This window comes from Callorhinus ursinus, unplaced genomic scaffold (assembly GCF_003265705.2).
Source record: "Callorhinus ursinus isolate GAN/ISIS: 27379988/994484 unplaced genomic scaffold, GSC_fseal_2.0 scaffold1, whole genome shotgun sequence".
In the NCBI taxonomy this organism is placed as follows: Eukaryota; Metazoa; Chordata; class Mammalia; order Carnivora; family Otariidae; genus Callorhinus; species Callorhinus ursinus.
In genome coordinates, this window is record NW_027397063.1 from 85,564,647 (window position 1) to 85,586,865 (window position 22,219).

General features: G+C 38.0%; 1 protein-coding gene across 4 annotated transcripts in view; it reads right to left on the reverse strand.

Annotated features, from left to right (window-relative positions):
* Positions 1-1,191: 1,191 nt before the first annotated feature.
* Positions 1,192-22,219, reverse strand: part of GPR160 (G protein-coupled receptor 160) — a 46,154-nt gene continuing 25,126 nt past the window's right edge. For 3 of the 4 annotated variants that reach the window (XM_025879163.2, XM_025879178.2, XM_025879171.2), the window contains exons 3-4: positions 6,328-6,430; positions 1,192-2,322 (exon numbers count right to left, since the gene is read on the reverse strand). In XM_025879163.2, coding sequence (XP_025734948.1) covers positions 1,237-2,250 — 1,014 coding nt within the window. In that variant the 5' untranslated portion in view covers positions 2,251-2,322; positions 6,328-6,430 and the 3' untranslated portion in view covers positions 1,192-1,236. Of the gene's footprint in view, positions 2,323-6,327; positions 6,431-13,394; positions 13,563-22,219 lie in introns of those variants that run through there. The other variant, XM_073897505.1, reaches the window with a different exon arrangement.

Genomic DNA, 22,219 nt, shown 5'->3' on the forward strand with positions numbered 1-22,219 from the left:
CATTGCCTCATGTGGGTCTGGATGGAAGGTTAGTGGGCCTACAGGATCATTTATTTATATTGTTTATATTACAATAATATATTGTAGACCAGTTGTAAGTTCATTTCTTTACAAATAAAAGCCTCTTCCATTTGGCTGGTCTATTGATTAATTTTTTCTTTAAGCTTATGAGGGCTTTGAAATAGTTACAAGTTTGCCTATTTATAATCTGCAGAGTATAAATCTTTACTAAGTACACTATATTTTAAAGTATCTCAGTCCTAGGTAATGGCCAGTTAGAAAGTGGTACAGTCAGAGGGAAAGTAACCCAGAGAAGTAGAGGGGACAAGGTTTAGAAATGGTGACAGTTATAGACAGTATCTACGTAGTTGAACAAAGTGACTTCAGTTGATTCCTACCATTGAGATGGCTTTACTCTGGCAGTTCTGCCCACCAGGGGAGGTTTGGCAGTGTCTGGAGATGTTGTGGTTGGCGTGTCTTGGGCAGAGAAGGCACGCTGGTGAAGACTCTGCAATGCACAGGGCAGTCTCCCACAACAAAGAATTACCCAACCCAAAATGTGAACAGTGCTGAGGATAAGAAACCCTCCTTTACTTTTACAGTGTGATACATTGCCCATGTGATTATGATTTGATATGCAAGTATGTGACATATAAGTTATAAATGAAAATGAATCTGGTATGTCATGGAAAGAGACCTAGTCACTACTCCCAGTTCTGTAAGGTGAGCAACAAACTTTTCTTCCAGGAATATCTGTATTAAGAACAGAGATATATTTTTGAAAATTACCTAAATTTAAATCGAGCTAATTTTCCCTTTATGTTAAAGGAGTATTTATACCAAATTTTAAGAAAATGATCTTGATTTTCTTGCTCTGAATTTAATAAAAATGTTTATTTACATTTGTATATCACTGGCAGAGAAGCTCAGATTTACTAACAGTTTGCATCCACTAGTTTTTTGGGTAACATGAAATCAGTATGGCCAAATATTAACTCGCTTCACTTTTGTGTTAAATTGATATTGGTAACATGCTGTGTTCCTGAACAGGTATAAAAAATTTTCTTGGAATTATTTTGTTTTTAATACCATAGTCCCAAAAGACACATTCTGAAAAGGTATGAAAGTTGGGGCCGGGGAGGGGACCTTCAGTTCAGTCTTTGTATGTCCTTTCCCTTTGTAAAATTATGATTCCTACTGTAGTTGTCAGTTTTAATTAGTTTTAACATGGCAACATTAACAAATTATTATTGATATAGGCTTTTCAATTTGCTCAAGATTATGAATTGTAAGTGGAATGAAGCAGCATTTCCAGTTGACGAATGGATCCACAGGTAATGCAACGTCTCTTAAATTAAGCTTGTGACAATTAAACCAATAAACTGTAGCAATGAGAAAACTATTGACGAAGTACAACCACGGAATGTTCATCTCAATAAATGCTGGAATCTGTACTTTAAGTAAAAGGATAATTACTTGAAGTAGTACAAATGGTAACCAGGTACCGAGAAAACAGATAATGAACTTGGGCAAGAGTGTTTTTTTAGAGCTCAGAGTATAACTACAATGGGATGAAAAGGGAAAATATAGGACAGTCTCATTCATATAGGAAGTCATCCTAACAGCCTGTACCAAGGCAGTAACTTCTGACCAAGAGGTTAGAAAAGCCATAAATAAAATCACCACCATGGAAAATGACAGCCAGTAACTCTGAATGCTAATGTAGAAAGGACACTGATAAGAATAAACATTCTGTGCCTTCAGGCTTTGGTAGATAGCTGGATCTCCCAAAACATAAGCAAGGACTGAAATCCAAATTAAAATTACTATAAACAAATAAAATTTTTGACACTTAAATGCTAGCTTTGTGGTTCTGGAGAAATTCAGGTAATAATCTATACAAGCTATCAGGAAAACTGGATAATGCAGAAAACCGTAAGTGAAAGAAATAATTTGAGTAAATAGGCAGATGTGGTATTTAGTAAACCTAATGCCTAAAAGTACAAAATCCCTGAAATAGGATATAATGGAAATATTTACTAAAAGTAAAAGATCGATGAATGCTAGTGAAATGCAGAAATATTCCATAAAATTTTGATAGGTGATTTTTCTTCTCATTCCTAATGTGAGGATATTCAGTAGTATCTTCCCAAGTATAATCAAGAATAGCAGACAGTTACCATCTAGAGGCTGATTTGCTTGATGTAACTGGTACTGAAAAGAGCAGTTCTCTGAAGAAAGAGCAGTCATAGTTTTAGCTGAATTGCAGAAGGTCTGCTGAAGTACATAGGATAAAACACTGCTTCACTTTTGCTTCCATCCCTGTAAGGAAAAACGAAAAGAAAACCTCATGGTATGTCTAATTTAAAGCTTTATTCTCGGGTGCCTGGGTGGCTCAGCCGGTTAAGTGTCTGCCTTTGGCTCAGGTCATGATCTCAGGGTCCTGGGATTGAGCCCCACATAGGGCTCTCTGCTCAGCGGGGAGCCTGCTTCTCTTCCCCTCCCCTTGCTTGCCTCCCCCCAATGTCAAGTAAATAAAATCTTTAAAAAAACAAAACAAAAAAACTTTATTCTTAACTTATTTAATCCACTCATTTCCCAAATAATTACAGTTGATTCTTGAACAAGGAAGGGGTCGGGGTGCTGATCCCCTGTACAGTCAAAAATCTGTATATAACTTTTGACTCCCCCAGAACTTCACTAATAGCCTACTCTTGACCAGAAGCCTTACTGATAAGTCAGTTAACACATATTTTGTATATGTGTTACATTACTGTATTCTTACAGTAAAGTAAGCTAGAAAGAAAATATTAGGAAAACCATAAGGAAAATACATATGTAGCACTGTCCCATATTGGAAAAATCTGCATGTAAGTGGACCTTTGCACTTCAAACCTGTGTTGTTCAAGGGTCCACTATAAATATATAAATAGGAATTTATATTTCTCATAATACAGAATATGATCAGAAAGAATGTGTACACTTTGGTCATTTTTTGAGACCCAGATGGTCCAGAACTCTCAGATCTATAAGCAAAAATTTACATATAAGTTACTACAACTTCTGTAAAAGTACAGGTTTTAATAACTTGTAGAGACAGAAAAGTACTTTTATCTACCAGAACCAAAACACAGGATTAAAATAGCAGCCTGAGAGGAATAACAGTAACAATCACTGATGGCTGTTAACCCAGTTTTACTCTGACTCCAGACCATGAACATTATTAGCCACCCAGGTTTCTTTTTGTCAGTGAAATGTAGGATAGCATTTTGCCACAGGATCATCATTCTGAAACTCGAAGATACAAAGCAGATGGTAAAGCTAAAAACACTGGGGACATAGGTAAAGGAAAGAAAAAGATTTCACTTTGGGACATGATCTTCAGATACGGCACCTGGACAGATGACAGAATCCGAGGAAGGAATAGGGGTTGAGTATGGATACGAGAGAACATTAAGAATTGCTAGGTAAAGGCCAAGGAACAGGAGTTGAGGCTTGAGGGACTAAGGCATTTGGAGGCAGGAAAAAGAAGATGATGAAAAAGAAAGGTCAAAGGGGAAGAAATCAGAAAAAGGACGGAAGGAAGGCACTTGGCTGGCTCAGTTGGTAGAGCTTGCGACTCTGATTTCAGGGTAGTGAGTTTGGGTCCCATGCTGGAGGTAGAGATTACTTAAAAAAAAAAAAAAAGGATGGAAGGTAGTTCAAGAAATTTATCATTAAAAAAAAAAATCACAGGGTTGACCAAAAGTTGTTTCTGTAAGGCTGTTCCACCAGTGTTTATAAATAATGAAACAGTAACAAACCCACTCACAAATGTCAACAACTGGAGATGGGTTAAAAATGATACATGGTACATCCTTATGATATACTGTTAGGCAGCTATTAAAAATGCTTCTCCAGATAGGAGGAAGACTTAAGTTTTCACTCTTCCTCTTTTGTACTCGTTAAATGTTAAGCCTAATGAATTTGTTACATGTTAAAAAATATAAATTTCTACAGTATGTTTAGTTAAGTGAATTGCAGGTTACAAAATTATGCAGCAACATCTAATTATTAAGACATTATACATGTAGAGAAAAAGACTAAAAGGGTACTCACTGAGATATAGGTTTCTCTGAATTTCTCAAACTTAAAGGAAAAAAGAATATCAAGTCTGAAAAGTAAAAAAAAAAAAAACAATTTGCCTAAAACCAGATAAATGATGATTAAATAATTTCAAGGGAGTAGTTGAGGATATTGACTGAGGGTAAAGAAAAAAAATCAGGGTGAGGGAAGGCTATCCGTTCTCTTGACAGACTGAACCCTATCTTGACAGTCTTTCCATCCGTGTTGAGAAGAGAGTTCAACTGATTTCTTGAGCTTCCGTGTTCTTTTCATTGTCCAACTTTATCAAGAATCCTGCTGAGTGAGGTTAGCCAGACTCTGTCATTCTCAGGATCTGACCTCTTTCAATATGATTGGGTTCCTTATCCCACACCATCTTCCAATGATGACCTATCACCCTGTCCTGCCTTTAGCAAGAATCCCTTATTATCCCTGATGTTTCCTCAGTAATATTCCACCCACTAACCTCCACCTTGCTCCTTGGCTATAAATTCCCACTATTCCTTGCTGTATTCAGAGTTGAGCCCAATCTTTCTACCCAACTGCAAAATCCCACTGTAGTGGTCCCTACACCTAGCACAAAGGTCCTGGATAAGAGTCTGCCTTACTGTTCTTTAACAAGGGTCATGAATGATTTTTTCTTTACCACACTGTCATGGCTATAAATCTACCATTTCATAAGCTGACTTACTAAGGTACACAAATTATATGTGTGTGTGTGTCATATACACACACACGTGTATATAAAAAAGTATAAAGACAGTTACAAAAATCAGTTAATACCTATTTTCATAATCATAAAAGAACCAATGAAACAAGGTCTTTTGGATGCTCAGTTTTTTTCCAAATTATATATGTAGTTTAACTTGACCCTTTACCAAAAAGTTCCATTCAGATTTGATGTACAAAGGCATAGACTCATGGCTACCACACCTTGACAAATGCCACTGGCTTTATAAGTGGTGATGTTTGGATAAGGAAGCCCAGATGGGATGAAGAATATATGACGTCCTCCTTGTGCCAAGAAGAAAAACAGGCTGTTTTAAATAGTCAGTGTTGTTTAGAAGGGGTGTGAAGAAGGTAAATAGAGTAGGTTCATATTTATAAAGACCCATCTAAAAAAAAATCTTTAGGATAAAAGAAATAGAATTATCTGTATTCTCTCATCCGAAATTAAATTAGGCTAAGGAATCCATGTTTAAGTGGTCAGCATCCAAGGGATATTTCCGGAGTTTCCATTTCCTCACTGGCTCTCGGGGGCCAACTGGAAGGACAGAAAAGCAGGCCAGTCGGAAGAAGAAAGTACCTTGAGGAGAAGGATGATCAGTGATAGCCACCCAAGGCACCAGCCATGAACCTCTTTAGAAGAGGAGTGGAAGAATAAAGACAAGTTTGAAATGGAATGTGTAAGAGAATCAGAAAGCTGAAAGAAACAGATGAGGGGAAAAGGCCCTAGGAAGATACGCAACTCGAGGCAATAACAAGCAATCAAAAGGATATCGGAACACAAGGTTCTAGTCGTTTTACACTGGTTCCTGAATATCTTGATCCTGGAAACCAGTCAAAACTTTCTCATGATACCAATTTTATGCCACACTTCCCCATAAGCTGTTATAAAGTATACATAGAAAGTATTATAAATAAAGTATATACATAAAGTATTCAAAATTCCAGTATTTTGTTCTTTAAGCAACCTCCCAAGACAAAAAAAAATCCTTTGCTAGGCTACCTGTACTGAATTTTCCCTTGAAAAATGTTCACCATAACTGCAGGAATCCAGAGATTTATAAGATACGGCTCTTTTCCCAAATGATTTTTTAAACTATGTATGAATCAACTCCCATGTTTCACATACAACGTGAATAGTTAAAGTGGAAATCCTTTTAAGGCATCTTTGGGCTTGCTCTGCGATCTGGCCAGTTTAGAAGAATTAGCAGGAAACAAACCATGATTTCTTTTCACTGATCCAGTCTCTGGGTTCCTATTTAAAGCCCAGGGGCGCCTGGGTGGTTCAGTCGGCTAAGCGTCTAACTCTTGATTTCCGCTCAGGGCATGATCTCAGGTTCCTGGGATCCAGCAAGCCCTGTGGCCCCTGCTGGGCTCCAAGCTCAGCAGGGATTCTGCTTGTCCCTCTCCCTCTGCCCCACCCCCTGCTTGAGCTCTCTCAAATCAACAACAAAAAACCCCAATTAATTCTTAACACACGACACTTAACATACTTACTTTGCTTTCTCCAGTAGGTCTTTCTTGGCTGATAATCTCAGTTTTACTGCCTTCAGTGATCTTACTTTTGGTACCTGGCATTCCAAAATGCCATGTGACTAAGCTGTGTGTGAAAGAAAACATAAATAACCATCATTAATAGCGGTCGTAGTGGGACTTCAGTGTATCTAACTGGCTCCAACTCTCTTAGAAAAACTAACCTTCTGTGGGATTAGAGCCAGTAATTAACTGCTTATATACTTTTTTTCCAGGGAAAGGAAGACAGGGGATACATTTAGGTTGAAGCCCCCAAAGACCCTGAGATACGGGTACATATCACATGGCATCTATTTAAAGAAGTCTTGCTTGCCTTGCAGTTTTTGCCCTTAGCCTTCGGAGTCTAAACTAGTAGTTCTCAAACTATTTGGTCTCAGGACCTTTTGACACTTGTTGCATGTAACGTAAGTAACATTTTAATGAAAAATTATATTTTCCCAAAAGGAAAAATTTAGTGAGCAGAGTGGCATTTTTTCACATTTCACAAACTCCTTTGGTGTTCAGCTCAATAGCAGGCAGCTGAATTTCTCATCTGTAATCAGTTGTGATATCACACATCATGTAGCTTTTGCAAAGTCATGTGTTACATGAGAGTTTGAGAATAAAAATACATAATATTATAATCAAAGAGTTATGTTATGCAGTCTCAGAGAAGTCTGACAGAACCATTTGCATCAAACAGCGGTATGTAAAGAGGAGCAGGGTTAACATTCTGGTCTACTCTTGTACAGAAAATGGAATTAGCACTGTAGCTAGATTTGCTGATCCCAATGAATGGAGAAAACCTATAGTAGAAATACCATACTGAGCCTTGTTCACAGGTGTACATACCGTTTACCTAATAACCCTTACAACAATCACAAAAAGATATTTTTCCCCATGAGGAAGCAGGTGCAGGGGTAAATAAGCCCATTTCCTGAGGGTGTCATCGATGACTGATAAATGATGGAGCTGAAATTCAAGCTCAGGTCTGAATTCAAAGCTCATGTTCTTCAGTAAGTTACATTATGGCTCAACTCACAACTGGAAATGTAGAAAGAGATCAATTTATGTATGTGAAAAAGTTCTGAAAAGGTAACATCCAAATAAAAGTGACTATATGATTACAGATACCCAAAGGACCATAACTAATCTATGTGGATAATGTAATTTATTCCTTCAAAAGGTAACTGTAAAGAAACTTTTCAAAATATGGTCCTTGCTTGATGATATGTCAAAGTTAAAAAATAAAATGTCATTCAACTCTGACAACTTTTTTTAAATTTTTTATTTTTTTTACTGTCTTCTCTTTCCCAGCTTTTTTGAGGTATAATTGACAAATAAAATTGTAAGACATTTAAAGCATATGACATGATGATTTGGTGTACGTATACATTGTGAAAGGATCCCCCTGTCAAATTAAGTAATCAGTTGCGATACTTATCTCACATATTTTTGCTCTTGTTGTTGAGAACATTTAAGTTCTTCTCTCTTAAGCAAATTTCAGTTATCCACCAATACAGTTTTATCAGTTACAGTCGCTACGTTAAACATTAGATCCTCAGACCTCATTCATCTTATACTCGAAAGTCTGTACCCTTTTACCAGCCTCTCCCTGTTTCCCCACCCCCCAGCCCCTAGTAACTATTTTTCCACTCTCGGTGTCTGAGTGGAACTTTCTGTTTGTTTTAGATTCCCCATATAAATGACACCATCTGACAACTTTTAAAGAAACATGCTTTCATTCATTTACATAGTATAATGAGATTCAATATAGAAAGTTAAGAAAATACAGGAAACAGGTTTTTTTTTAACTTGTTTTTAAAAATAGGTATTATAATTTACATGGTATAAAAGTCAAGTTATAAAAGTGTATGCTGTGAAAATTATTCATCCCGCCCACTCTTTCAACACCCCTTACCCCCAACTCCTATCCAGTCCAGTTCCCTCCCTAGATAAAACTATGGTTACCAGTTACTTGTCTATCTTTCAGAGATACTCTAAGGCAAGGTTTTAAAAAGAAACTTGAAATTTCTATGTTGCTAAGGCAGCTAGCAAAGGATTCTTGATTTGCCCTTCCCCAAGTCTCATTTGTATACTGATAAAATCACATAAGAGCTGCAAAGGTAGAACACAACAAAATATGAATCAATGATTAGTCAGATCACAGGAGTAATCCCCACCAACCCCAAACATAAGGCTGACCATGAGGAAGGGCAGCGAGGCCAGGCAGGACGACACGAAGTAGGGATTATCTCAGGGTAAGATGACAGGTGATCTGTTTTTTCCTGGAGTATAGAATTACAGTGCTCACTCCTACCTACTTCTCTGCTTCTGGGTCCATAGGGAGATTTCAGTTCTTTGACCCTTAAAATTAGATGGGCCCATGATGTGGCTACCTCTAACCAAAGCGTTATGAGGCCAAAGCATTTAATTGCAGAGAAGAGTCCCTTCAGTGTTCTCTTCTCCTGCCACAGGGAATAAAGAGGCCATGTGTTCCAGATGGTACAGCTTGAAATGGTGGGGCCTCTGTTAACCTGGGTCCTTGAGTGACTGTGTGGAGCAAAGCCCCTGATGATGCAGTGGATGTATGGTATACACAAGAAATTAAAGTCTGTCATATTAAGCTGCAAAGATTTTGTGATTATTTCCTATGGCCTATCTGAACACATTTCCATAGAATTTGAAATTTTTCAACAGCATGTATTATTTATATTATCAGAATTTTTAAAAAGCAATAGAAGAAAACAACTTTGAAAAGCAACAGTGCAAATGTCCGAAAATTGGTAAAATAAAAACTCAGTTTTAATTTCCAATACATTAACTGCCTTTGCATTGTTTTGTTCTGATTTTCTTTATATTTGTCTATATTGGAAAAGAAGGTCTCAATTCAATGACCTAGTAAGTTTCTACCTTAAATAAAGGGTGAATTAAACCCAAAGTAAGCTAAAGGAAGGCACTAAGAGCAGAAAACAATGAAGTTTATAAAACAAACAGAACAACCAGTGAACCAAAAGCTGGTTCCTTGGCAAAACAACAACAGCGAATTGATAAAACTTCAGCCAAACTAAGCAAGAACCTAACAAAATTAGGAAAGAGAGGACCTCACTACAGATCCTACAAACATTAAAAGGATAATAAGGGACTGTTATGAATAATTTTAATAAATGAGACTGTCACAGGACAAATTTCTGGAAAGACACTACCAAATCTCATTCAAAAAGATCCCTAACAATCTCTATTAAAGAAACCGATATTGCACTTAAAAACCTTCCCACGAAGAAAACCTAGGCTCAATGTAGATGAATTCTACTAACATTTAAGGAAGAAATACCAAACTTGAAAGAAAACAGTAGAAATACCTCCTAACTTCTTTTACCAGACCGAAATCACCCTGATACCAAAAGCAAAAACATTTCAAAAAAACTAAATTATAAATCAACATCCTTCAAGAACAGAGTCAAAAACCCTTAACAAAGTATTATCAAAGTAAACCCATATATATATATATATATAAAGAATATACCCTAATACATCACAGCCAATGCAAGCTTGGTTTAACATTAGAAAAATCAATGTAATGTAATTCACTATGTTAACAGAATAAAGGAGAAAAACTGTACAATCACCTGAATTGACACAGAAAAAGCACTTAACAAAATCCAACATGATTAAAACTTCCACAAACAAAAAATAAGAGGGAACTTGGCAACCAGATAAAAAACAGCTGTGAAAAACCTAAAACCTACATCTAACGTCATGCTTAGTGATGAAAGAATGGCCATTTACCCCCCTAAGATTCACCCTTCACTCAACATTTTTTTGGAAACTTTATCCAGTGCAGTAACGCCTTAAGAGGAAGTAAAAGCCATGAAGACTGGAAAGAAAGAAGTAAAACTGTAATCATGGATCACGTACTTAGAAAATCTAAATCTATAATAAAGCTACTAAAAGTAACAAGTAAATTTAGCAAGGTTGCAGGTTTTTTAAAAATCCTATTTCTAGACACATAAACAACTGAAAAATGAAATAACATTTTAGTGGTAGCATTAAAAATATGAAACATTTAGGGATAAATTTGACAAAGCATATGCAAGACAGTATTCTGAAAAAAAAAATTTTTTTTTTTTTTTAAGATTTTATTTGACAGAGCCACAGCGAGAGAGGGAACACAAGCAGGGGGAGTGGGAGATGGAGAAGCAGGCTTCCCACCGAGCAGGGAACCCGATGCGGGGCTCGATCCCAGGACCCCAGGATCACGACTTGAGCCGAAGGCAGACGCCTAATGACTGAGCCACCCAGGCGCCCAGTATTCTGAAAAATTTAAACAATACGGAAAGAAATTGAAGATCTAGATCAATGAAGATATATACCATGGGTTGGAAGACTCAGTATATTTTTTGGTTGTTGAAACTGGCAGGCTGATTCTACAATTTATATAGAAATGTAAAGGACTGAGCAGAGCCAAAATAATTTTTAAGAACAACAAAGTTGGAGGACTTATACTACCTGATTTTAAGACTTGTTATAAAGGTACAGAAAGAGGGAAGAGGGGGTGGTATCAGCATAAGGATAGTCCTATAAATCAATGAAACAGAAGAGGATCCAGAAATAGACACATATTTATGGTCACTTGATTTTCAAAAGCAAGGTAATTCAATGGGGGAAAGGACAGCCTCTTCTAAAAATGACGCTGGAAAGTGGATATCCATATGGGAAAAATTACATCACATCATACACAAAAATAAACTCAGAATGGATAAGACTAAATGTGTGTGTGGGGAGGGAGATGGGTGAAATAGGTGATGGGGATTAAGGAGTGCACTTGTGAGGAGCAGTGGCTGTTGTATGGAAGTGCTGAAATCACTATATTGTACACCTGAAACTATTATTATACCGTATGTTAACTAGCTGGAATTTAAATAAAAACTTAAAAAGACTTAAAAATTTTTAAAAACTTAAAAATGCCAATGTGAAATGGAAATTTCTGGAAGAAAAAAGAAAATCTTTGTGATCCTGGGTGGGTGTATCTGATTCCTCAGCCTGCCATAACAAATTAACCACCGGGTGGCTCAAAACAACAGGAATGTGTTCTCACAGTTCTAGAAGCCAGAAGACCAAAGTGTCAGCCACGTCACACTCCCTTTGAAGGCCCCCCGAGGGGAATGCTTCCTCATCTCTTCCAGCTTCTGATGGCTGCTGGTAATCCATGGCCTGTAGCAGCACACTGCCAATCTCTGCCTCTGTCTTTACATGGCCTTCTCCGGTGTGTCCGCTCTTTTTAAGAACGCTACTGCATTTAGGGTCCACCTTAATCCTATATGACCTCACCTTAATTACATCTGAAAACCTAGTTCCAAATAAGGCTGCGTTCCAGGTGGACATGAATTTTGGGGGGATCCTAGTCAATCCATTAAAGTAGGCATAGCTTTTCTTAGGACATCCATGTGCATATACACAAATTGAAAAACTGGGCTTGTTAAAAAAAATACTTCTCTTTAAAAGCATAGTTAAGAAACAGAAAAGGAAAGCTACAGACTGGGAGAAAATATAATAAAGATGTGACCAGTGACTTGAATCCAGAATGTAAAAGTACTCTTACAACTCAGTAAGACAATTAGCCCATTAGCAAAATGGGCAAAAGGTTTGAACAGACACAGAGCAGACACAAATGCAAATGAAAACCACAATGAGATGCTGTTGCACACCCACAAGAATAGTAACATTTAGAAGACTGACAGTACATGTGTGGCAAGGAAGTAGAAGGACCAGACCTCTCAAACACTGCTCACTTTGGAGCCTTCTGACAATGTTAAACATTCAATTACCATTTCATCCAGCTATTTACCCAAGAGAAATGAAAACAGATGTCCACAAAATGTGTACACAAATGTGTATAGCAGCTTTATTCACCATGGGTCCAAACTGGAAATGTTTCATATGTCCGTCAATAGGAGGATGAATAAACAAATTGTAGTGTACCCATATAATGTACTTCTCAACAATAAAAAGGAATTAATAAAAAGGATATATGCTACACAGGGATAAATCTCAGAAATGTGCTGAATGAAAAGAACCTGACACAAGAGTACAGACGGCAAGATTCCATGGAATTCCAGAAGAACAAAACTAATCCAGGAGCCAGACAGACCATCAGTGGAAATCTGGGGCTAGGTGGGGGCAAGGGGGTACCAGGGAGCTTTCCGTAGAGATGCAAATGTTCTATACTTGGGATTGAGGTGGTGGTTCAACAAGAGGATACATTTTTCAAAATTCAAACTGTACCCGAAAATGAGTGTATTTATTTTTTAAGGATGTTCATCTCGCAGTATTAGATATATAAGTGAAAGCCAAGAATTAATTTAAATATCCAACAATAAGAAATTGTCTATATAAATTATGATACAACTTCCAATGAAAGATGGCATTTTGAATAAATGCAATTACCTCTACTTGCTCTCATAATGCCACGAAACTAACAGTAAATTGAATTTGTACCTGATTCTACAATGAACAAGCAAACCTAATTTGTTACATGTGAGGACACTAGAGAACCAAGTCACTATGTTTTTAAACTGGTAAAAATAGGAAACAATCAAGCATTTTCTTCTGCCTTTTCTTTTTTTTAAAACTGTACCACTAGGTGACAGAATAGTGAGGGGATGTTTACTTTTATAGAAGCACTCTAATAAGTGAATAAGGAATAATAAAATTTGAAAATCACCATTCTGTAAATCCTGATGTATTAATGGAGGCAGCCAATAATCATCAGTAGCTACTAACATCCAAAGGGAGAGATGGAAGGATGTACCACCATCTCTATGAAGGAGACTTGCCGAAAACAGAACCTGACCAAGCCTGCAGATTCAACTACTTACTTAGAAAAAACAGAGGACAAAAGAACATGTCACATAGCCCCAGGAGATGCAGTAAGCAAAATCCAGATGGAGGTCAACTCTCCAGGACAAACAACTTGTATGTTCAGTAAACTGTATCAATAACAAAAGATGAGACTTCAGGTACATCAACTAAGTGCAACGCGTAGAACTTACCTGAATTCAATGAAACAATTACATTTATGGGGTGCCAGGGTGGCTCAGTTGGTTGAGCGTCTGCCTTCGGCTCAGGTCATGATCCCAGGGTCCTGGGATCGAGTCCCGCATCTGGCTCTCTGCTCAGCGGGGAGTCTGTTTCTCCCTCTTCTAGCTACTCCCCCTACTTGTGCGCACTGTCTCACTCTAATAAATAAATAAAATCTTTAAAAAAAATTACATTTATAAGAAACTGGAAATTAGAACACTGCCTAGAAATTTGAGGTATTAATGAGTTATTAATTTTTGGCATTATAATGGTATTTTGTGATGGCTGAACTGTGGTCCCCGAAATTCGTATGTTGAAGCCCTAATCTCCAGTACCTCAGAATGTGACTGTATTTGATTATGAGGCCTTTAAAGAGATAGTTAAAATGAAATGAGGCCACCTGGCGGGGGGGAACCTTATCCAATCTGATTGGTATCCTTATAAGGAGAGATTTGGACACACACAAGAGACACCTGGGCTGTGTGCACACAGAGGAAAGACCACATAAGGACATGCCAAGAAGGTGGCTCCTGCTAGCCAAGGAGTGCAGCCCTAAACAACTTCTATGGTAATTCAAAAAATGTAAAAATACATACTGAAATATTTACAGATGAGATATGTTCTCTGGAATTTGCTTCAAAATAATACAGTATATGTGTTTGGCTGGGGTGGGGGTTGATGGGAGTACAGATGGGGCAGGACTGACCACAGGTTAATGGTTATTCTATTTATTTGTATGTATGTCCGAAATTTTTCATAAATTTTTTAAAAGCAAAAACTTCCGGGGCACCTGGGTGGCTCAGTCGGTTAGGTGTCTGCCTTCGGCTCAGGTCATGATCCCAGGGTCCTAGGATCAAGCCCCGCATCGGGGTCCCTGCTCCGTGGGGAGCCTGCTTCTCCCTCTCCCGCTCCCCCTGCTTGTGTTCCCTCTCTCACTGTCTCTCTCTCTGTCAAATAAATAAAATATTTTTTAAAAAAGCAAAAACTTCCTAAAAAAAAAAAATTTAAAAAAAACACCAGGAAAAAAAAAAAAAAAAAAAAAAAAAAGTCCAGAGGCTGGAAAATGAATGGATGAATGGCAAATGACTTAGCATCCTGCTACATAAAGTGTGGTCTGAGGAGCAGAGGCATAGCATCACCTAGGAGCTGTTACAAATACAAAATCTCAGGCTCCAACTTGGACCTACTGGATCAATCTGCATTTTTATTTTTTATAAGATTTTATTTATTCATTTCAGAGAGAGAGCACAAGCAGGGGGAGAGGGAGAAGCAGACTCCCTGGTGAACTGGGAGCCCAACGTGGGGCTTGATCCCAGGACCCTGGGATCATGACCTGAGCCAAAGGCAGATGCTTAACCGACTGAACCACCCAGGCGCCCCTCAATCTGCATTTTTAATAAAATCCTCAAATGAACCCCATATACTGCTAATAGACCGAAGAAAGCTAGCAGGGGAACAGGCACAGTGGCAACCTAATTTCTACCTCAGGGCCCTCAAAAGGCTCAGGAATTGCTGGCTTAGGTAACCTTGGAAAGGGATGCAAAGGTAGGTCTAAAAACAGGACTGTTGCAAATGAAAAACAGATCCCAGATCCCTTCCCTGACTCAATACAATAGCTGACTGCCTCTTCATGGAATAAGAATGGAGGTTTTCTCCTCTGGCAAGAGTAAAACAGATGGTCTCTGGACTCTGGAAAGAGTTCAGAATGGAGGGATACTATGCTGGAAAAAGAGGGAGACCAAGGAAAAATACACATATTAAAAGTTGAGACCTCTCCAGCCTTCTTTTCCCCACTTGGATTTCTGAATACTATTAATCACAAAAATATCTAATGATACTGACCTTGAGTCTTCCCTAAGGAAATATCCTAGACAATGCCCTATTGATCAATATGATTACATATCCAAAGATCATCAGACATTCAAAGAAAATCTCCACTATGAAAAGTCAAACCCACAAGGAGAAAAAGACAACTTGGAGGAAAGAGACGCAATCAACATTAGAAGAAAACTTTATTTAGAAACTTATTGTTTTCAGGGAGGAAATACTACATCCATGAAACAAGAAGAAAGGCTATTTAAAATGACAACAACAGAAAACAAGAAAGCACTCTTGGAAAATAAAAATATGATCATGGCAGAAATGATAAGCTGAACATAAAGAATTCAGGAAATTCCCCAAAAAATTTAGAAAAAGAAGATAAAGGACAAAATTAGAGAACCAACCCAGCAGGTGCAAAATCTCAGTAATGGGTGTCACAGAAAGAGAATGAACTAGAGGGGAAGAAATCAAAGAAAAGGCTCTAGTATTTTCTAGAACTGGTTTTCCAAGAGTAAGAGAGTCCATCAGTGCCCACCTTGATGGAAGAAAACACTGAGATACATCACTGGAAATTTCAAAACAGGTGCCACAAAGAGATTACCAGTTTTTCCAACAGAAAAACAAAAACAAAAACAACAGGTTTCATTCAAAGAAGTGAGAGCTGGGTGGGTATCTTGAAAACAGGTAAATTAAGGGAAAGGAGAATTTACCCTACCCCATATGAGATATACCACTGGACAACCAAGTAGCAGATGAGGGGAAGTAGCTCTTTAAAGAGTGTTCTGACTTAAAATGAAAAATAAATTGTAAACTTAGAATTCCAATCATTTTGCAACCAACTCTTCTTCCCCAACCTCCCACCCATGAATTAACAGGTATAAACCTTAAGCAACTATTGCTACTGTCATCACAACAGGAGAGAAACCAGACATTCTGTGTCTCCTACAGACTGACCTGGAGTCTGATAAAAATCTCCAGCTCAGCTGCCAATTTGGAAGAAATACAGGGGATACAACCTGGGAGTAATCCAAATTTCTATCAATAACTGAATGGATGAACAGTAGTGTATCCACACAATGGAATATTACTCAGCAATAAAAAAGGAAGAAAGTACCCAAACTTGCAACAGGGATGAATCTCAAAATAATTATGCTGAATGAAAGAGTCCAGGCCAAAAGAAAAAAAAAAAAAAAGAATGCGCACTGCATGATTCCATTTATGTAAAATCTTAGAAAATACAAACCTACCTATAATAAGGAAAGCAGATCCTCAGTTGCACAGGAGATAGGGAGAGGCAATAGGGAGAAATTACAAAGGGGCACAAGGAACTTTTGGGGGGTGATAGGTGTATTTATTATACTGATGCTGGCGATCTTTTCGTGGGTGCAGACATATTATGCAGACACAGTCAGTATGTGCTGTTTACTGTATGTTAGTTAGACTTGAATAAAACTGCTTTTAAAAAAGGAAAGAAACACAGAGGACAGAGGGACCTACTGGGTGGTACCATGAGTGTGTAATCAGCAAAAGTCACACTGTGGAAAATTCTAAAGGTCAAATGGTTCAGTTCTTCAATAGAAGAACAGGGGAAAGGGGAATGGAGAAGTCATCTATAGAGCAAAAAAGAAACTTAAGACATCTCAGGGGCACCTGGGTAGCTCGGTCGGTTGAGTGTCTGACTCTTAAATCTCAGTTCAGGTCTTGATCTCAGGGTTGTGAGTTCGAGCCCCCCCGAAAAAAGACATCTCAAATAATTTTTTTAAAAGAGTAAGACTAAAGTCTCCAGGGATACACATTTGGGTGATTAAACCATCTTTTAGAAATACAAGAAAGTGACTGCTCTGTGAGCCGTGTTACTTTGGGGGAAAGGAGCTGGGAATGGGAGAGGCCGCACAGAAGGGCTATATGGGGCAGAGGCCTAGGTCTTTATCTGAGTGGTAGTCACAAGGGTGTTCACCTTATAATCCATTAAGCTATACACTTTTGTGTACAGCACACCATCTAAATTAGAGCAGGGCATATGGCTACAGAGAAATTTCTAGAAGATGGACATTCCAAATACCTTTGAGTGTACTTGAGATTTACAGAATAGGAAGAATTTATGGTTGAATTAATGATAAATATAAATAAAGAAAAAAGACCAAAGGAAAACAAAAATGTTGTTCAGGAAAGGAAATGCAACTGTAATATACACACAACATTGGTTAGCTGTGGATGGTTTTTGCAGAGTCCTACTAATATTAACACTGGATACTGCTCTAAACATGATTAGAACATAATGATGTTGACAGCACAGTGCCTGGGAAATGTGCATGGGTACAATGGTGGTAGTGGGGCTTCCCAGCAAGACAGGAGAGGCCTGGATAATCACCTTCCCTTTAGGAAGTAAACAGCTAATGCTTAAAGTGAGAAATGCCAAACGTATAATAAGCACATTACCAGAGGTATGAAGGTAAATACCATCAGCAAAAGGAACTGAAGTTGCCCGTGAGGAGCAGAGGAGCAGGCAGAGAAAGGACTCTTTTTTTTTTTTTTTTTTTTTAAGTCCTGGAATAAGCCTGTGACCCAACCAGGTAATCCTTTTGAACAATTTACCTTTGTCACTTGGGTAAAAATTAAAGTTATATTTGAAAATGACAATAAGGAAATTTTACTTTAAAACAAAAGTCTGTATTTCACCTATTTTTAGGGTACACTGTTCTCCACCATTTTTTATCTCTTAAGCCAGGATGCTGATGGCCTCTTACAGTCACTGTCCCCAGCATAAAACATTTTTCACAGAAACACTAGATTATGCAACCCATTATGTCAGTTTGTCTCGTAACCGCTCCTGTGAAGCTAGATCATTTGAGGTGTGTGTCATACTTCTCTACCGGAGGGGTACTTTCTCCCTTTTGTAATCAGTACGTGACTTCCAGGCTAAGACCGTGAGACTGTCAAACTGTGCTGTTCCACAACAAAATTTCACCTCATGGTGTATCATCCATTTATCATCCTTGCCTGAATCAATTACCATATTGGGAAAACAGTGATTTTTCTAATTCTAGGATTCATTCTGCTTTCATGAACTGGCAGTTTTTCTTTTTCTGGAAATACATATTCGATTTGTTTTTATTCAATGTGTTATAATCCAGCACCATCATTATTCTTTTGAATGCCTGATTTTTCCCCAAATTCCTCCTGTCAGAGTTCCTTCAAGCTAGCCCCTGTGTCTTCTTGACGGGTCTCTCAAGTGCCTGTTTGCTTTCTGGCATCTTGAACTTCTGCTGACCCAGAGTCATTTTTTTTTTTTTCAAAGAATCCTAGTTCCTTTTATTGAAAAAACTGTATTGAAAAAGCAACATCTGAGCTCCAGGTACGCACATTACACTGGGGTGTCAGTGCGTCTAGGCCTTTTCGGTAGGTGGGGCTAGAAATTTTTTTTTAAATCAAGACTTCATACTGATAACCTCCAATTCAAAGCCAACATCACAAGATTCTTCCTTTCACCTTACCTCATTCCATATTTTTATCTCCCTTCTCCCATAATGAGAACCTGGTTCCCAATTACATTAGCATGTCGATTTATTTGTTCCGACTGTAACACGTACTAAAGAGTTTCAGACTTACTACACCCCCACAACCGCCTACAACTAACAAGGAAATAAAGGGCAACATTTCTTTCCCACTCTTCTTGTCCCCACTGTGGTGTCCAGTCGGAGCATTGTGATAAAAGTTACCAACTAGCTTTTTGTTTTACTTTGTGTTTATGTAATCAATTTGTTTTTATTAGTTGCTCTTTGTATATTCAATTAGAGGATTTGCTTTGTTTTCTTTTTTATGTAATTGAATATGTAAGATATTTACATGGTTTAAATTCAAAACTATATATAAACAATACTAAGGAAAGTCCCATTTCCACCCTTACCCCTCCAACCATATCCACCACCCAGTTACCATGTGTTTCTGGTTTATAGTTCCTAAGCATCTTCTGCAAAAATGATTTGTGGAGGTATTTCCTCTGGAAGAATTACTAGAAGTCAAACTGCGAGGCCACAGGGTAAATGCTTATAAGATTTTGTTAGGTATCACCAAATTCTCTTCCATAGTGACTGCTGACTTCCTTTTTCTTTTCTTTTCTTTTTTTTTTTAAGATTTTATTTGTTTATTTGACAGAGAGAGAGATACAGTGAGAGAGGGAGCACAAGCAGGGGGAGCAGGAGAGGCAGAAGCAGGCTTCCCGCGGAGCAGGGAGCCCGATGCAGGACCCGATCCCAGGACCCTGGGACCATGACCCGACCTGAAGGCAGACGCTTAACGACTGTGCCACCCAGGTGCCCCCTGACTTCCTTTTTCTTACCACAATAACTGGTCATCATTTGTTATCATACCACATTGTTACAATATTATTAAATATATTCCTTATCCTGTACTTTTTTTCTTTTTCTTTTTTTAAAGATTCTATTTATTTATTTGAGAGAGAGAGACACAGCGAGAGAGGGAACCCAAGCAGGGGGAGTGGGAGAGGGAGACGCTGTACTTTTCATTTCCATGACGGACTGACTTTATAACTAGAAGTTTGTCCTCTGAATTTGCTTTCCCAGTTTTGCCCATCGCACCACCCATCTCCCATCTGGCAACAGCCAGTTTGTTCTCTGTATTTAAGAGTCTGCTTTTTGGTTTCATAGTTGGGTTTTTAGATTCCTCATATTAAGTGAAATCATGTGGTATTTTTCTTTGTCTGACTTATTTCATTTAGCATAATACCCTCTAGCTTCATGTTGTCACAAATGGCAAGATCTCATTTTTTAAAAATTTTTTTAAAGATTTCATATTTTTACAGTTGTGCTATATTCCATTGTGTATATATACATGTACCTTCCTTTTCTTTTTTTTTTTTAAAGATTTTATTTATTTATTTATTCATGAGAGACAGAGAGGCAGAGACAGAGGGAGAAGCAGGCTCCCCAAGGAGCAAGGAGCCCGATGTAGAACTCGATCCCAGAACCCTGGGATCATGACCTGAGCCGAAGGCAGACGCTTCACCATCTGAGCCACCCAGGCGCCCCCCATGTACCTTCCTTATCCATTCATCTATCTATGGACAGTTGGGTTGCTTTCATATCTTGGTTACTGTAAATAATGCTACATAAACATAGGGGTGCATGTATCTTTTTGAATTAGCGTTTTCATTTTCTTTGGGTATATACCCAGTAGTAGAAGTACTGGATCGTATGGTATTTCTATTTTTAGTTTTTTTGAGAAACCTCCATACTATCTCCCACTGGCCGCACCAGTGTGCATTTCTACCAACAGTGCACCACGGTTCCTTTTTCTCCATATCCTCACCAACAGTTGTTTCCTGTGGTTTTGATTTTAGCCATCCTGACTAGTGTGAGGTGAGATCTCATTTGGTTTTGATTTGCAATTCCCTGATGATGAATGATGTTGAGCATCTTTTCATGTTTCTTTCGGCCATCTGGGTGTCTCCTCCGAAAGATGTCTGGGGGTACCTGGGTGGCTCAGTTGGTTAAGCATCTGCCTTTGGCTCAGGTCATGATCCCAGAGTCCTGGGATCGAGACCCACGTCAGGCTCCCTGCTCCACCCAGAGTCTGCTTGTCCCTCTCCCTCTGCTGCTTCCCCTGCTTGTGCTCTCTTTCTCTGTCAAATAAATAAATTAAATTAAAAAAAGAAAGATGTCTGTTCAGGTCCTCTGACCATGTTTTAATTGGTTTGTTTTTGAGTTATAAAAATTCTTTACTTTAGATATAAACCCCTTATCTAATATATCATTTGCAAATATTTTTCCCATTCAGTAGGATGCCTGTTTGTTTTGTTTTGCTGTGTAAAGCCTTTTATTTTGATGTAGTCTCAAGAGTTTATTTTTGTTTTTGTTTCCCTTGCCTGAAGAGACATATCTAGAAAAATGTTGCTAAGGGCAATGTCCAAGAGATTACTATTTTTCTTTTAGGAGTTTAATGGTTTCAGGTCTCACATTTAGGTCTCTAATCCATTTTAAATTTATTTTTGTGTATGGTGTTAGTAAGTGGTCTAGTTTCATTCTTTTGTATGTAGCTGTCCAGTCTTCCGAACACCATTTATTGAAGACTGTCTTTTCCCATTGTATATTCTTGCCCCCTTTGTCATAGATTGACTATTTTACCTGTTCCATTGATCTATGGGTCTAGTTTTGGTATCAGGCTAATGCTGGACTCGTAAAATGAATTTGGAAGTTTTTTATTTTTTTAAAGATTTTATTTATTTATTTGACAAAGAAAGATAGAGAGAGCAGGAACACAAGCAGGGGGAGTGGGAGAGGGAGAGCAGGCTTCCCACCGAGGAGGGAGCCCAATGCAGGGCTCGATCCCAGGACCCTGGGATCATGACCTGAGCCGAAGGCAGACGCCTAACGACTGAGCCACCCAGGCGCCCTATGTGTTTATTTTTGTGTCAGTACTATACTGTTTTGATTACTATAGCTTTGTAGTGTATCTTGAAATCTGGAACTGTGATACCTCTAACTTTTTCTTCCTCTTTTATTTTTTGGAATAGTTTGAGAAGAATGGGTATTAACTCTTAAGTGTTTGGTGGAATCCCCCTGTGAATCCACCTAACTCTGGACTTTTTTTTGATAACTGATTCAATTAATTACTAATAATCCATCTGTTCAAATGTTCTATTCTTCCTGATTCAATTTTGGAAGTGTATCTTTCCAGGAATTTATCCATTTCTTCTACGTTGTCCAATTTGTTGGCATATAATTTTGTATAGTATTCTCTTATAACCCTTTGTATTTCTGTGGCGTTGGTTTTATTTCTCCTTCATTTCTCATTTTATTTATTTGAGTCCTCCCTTTTTTTCTTGGTGAGTCTGGTTAAAGGTTTATCAATTTTGTTTATCTTTTCAAAGAACCACCTCTTGGTTTCATTGATCTTTTCTGTTGTTTCTTTAGTCTCTATTTCATTGTTTTCCACTCTAAACTTTGTTATGTCTTTC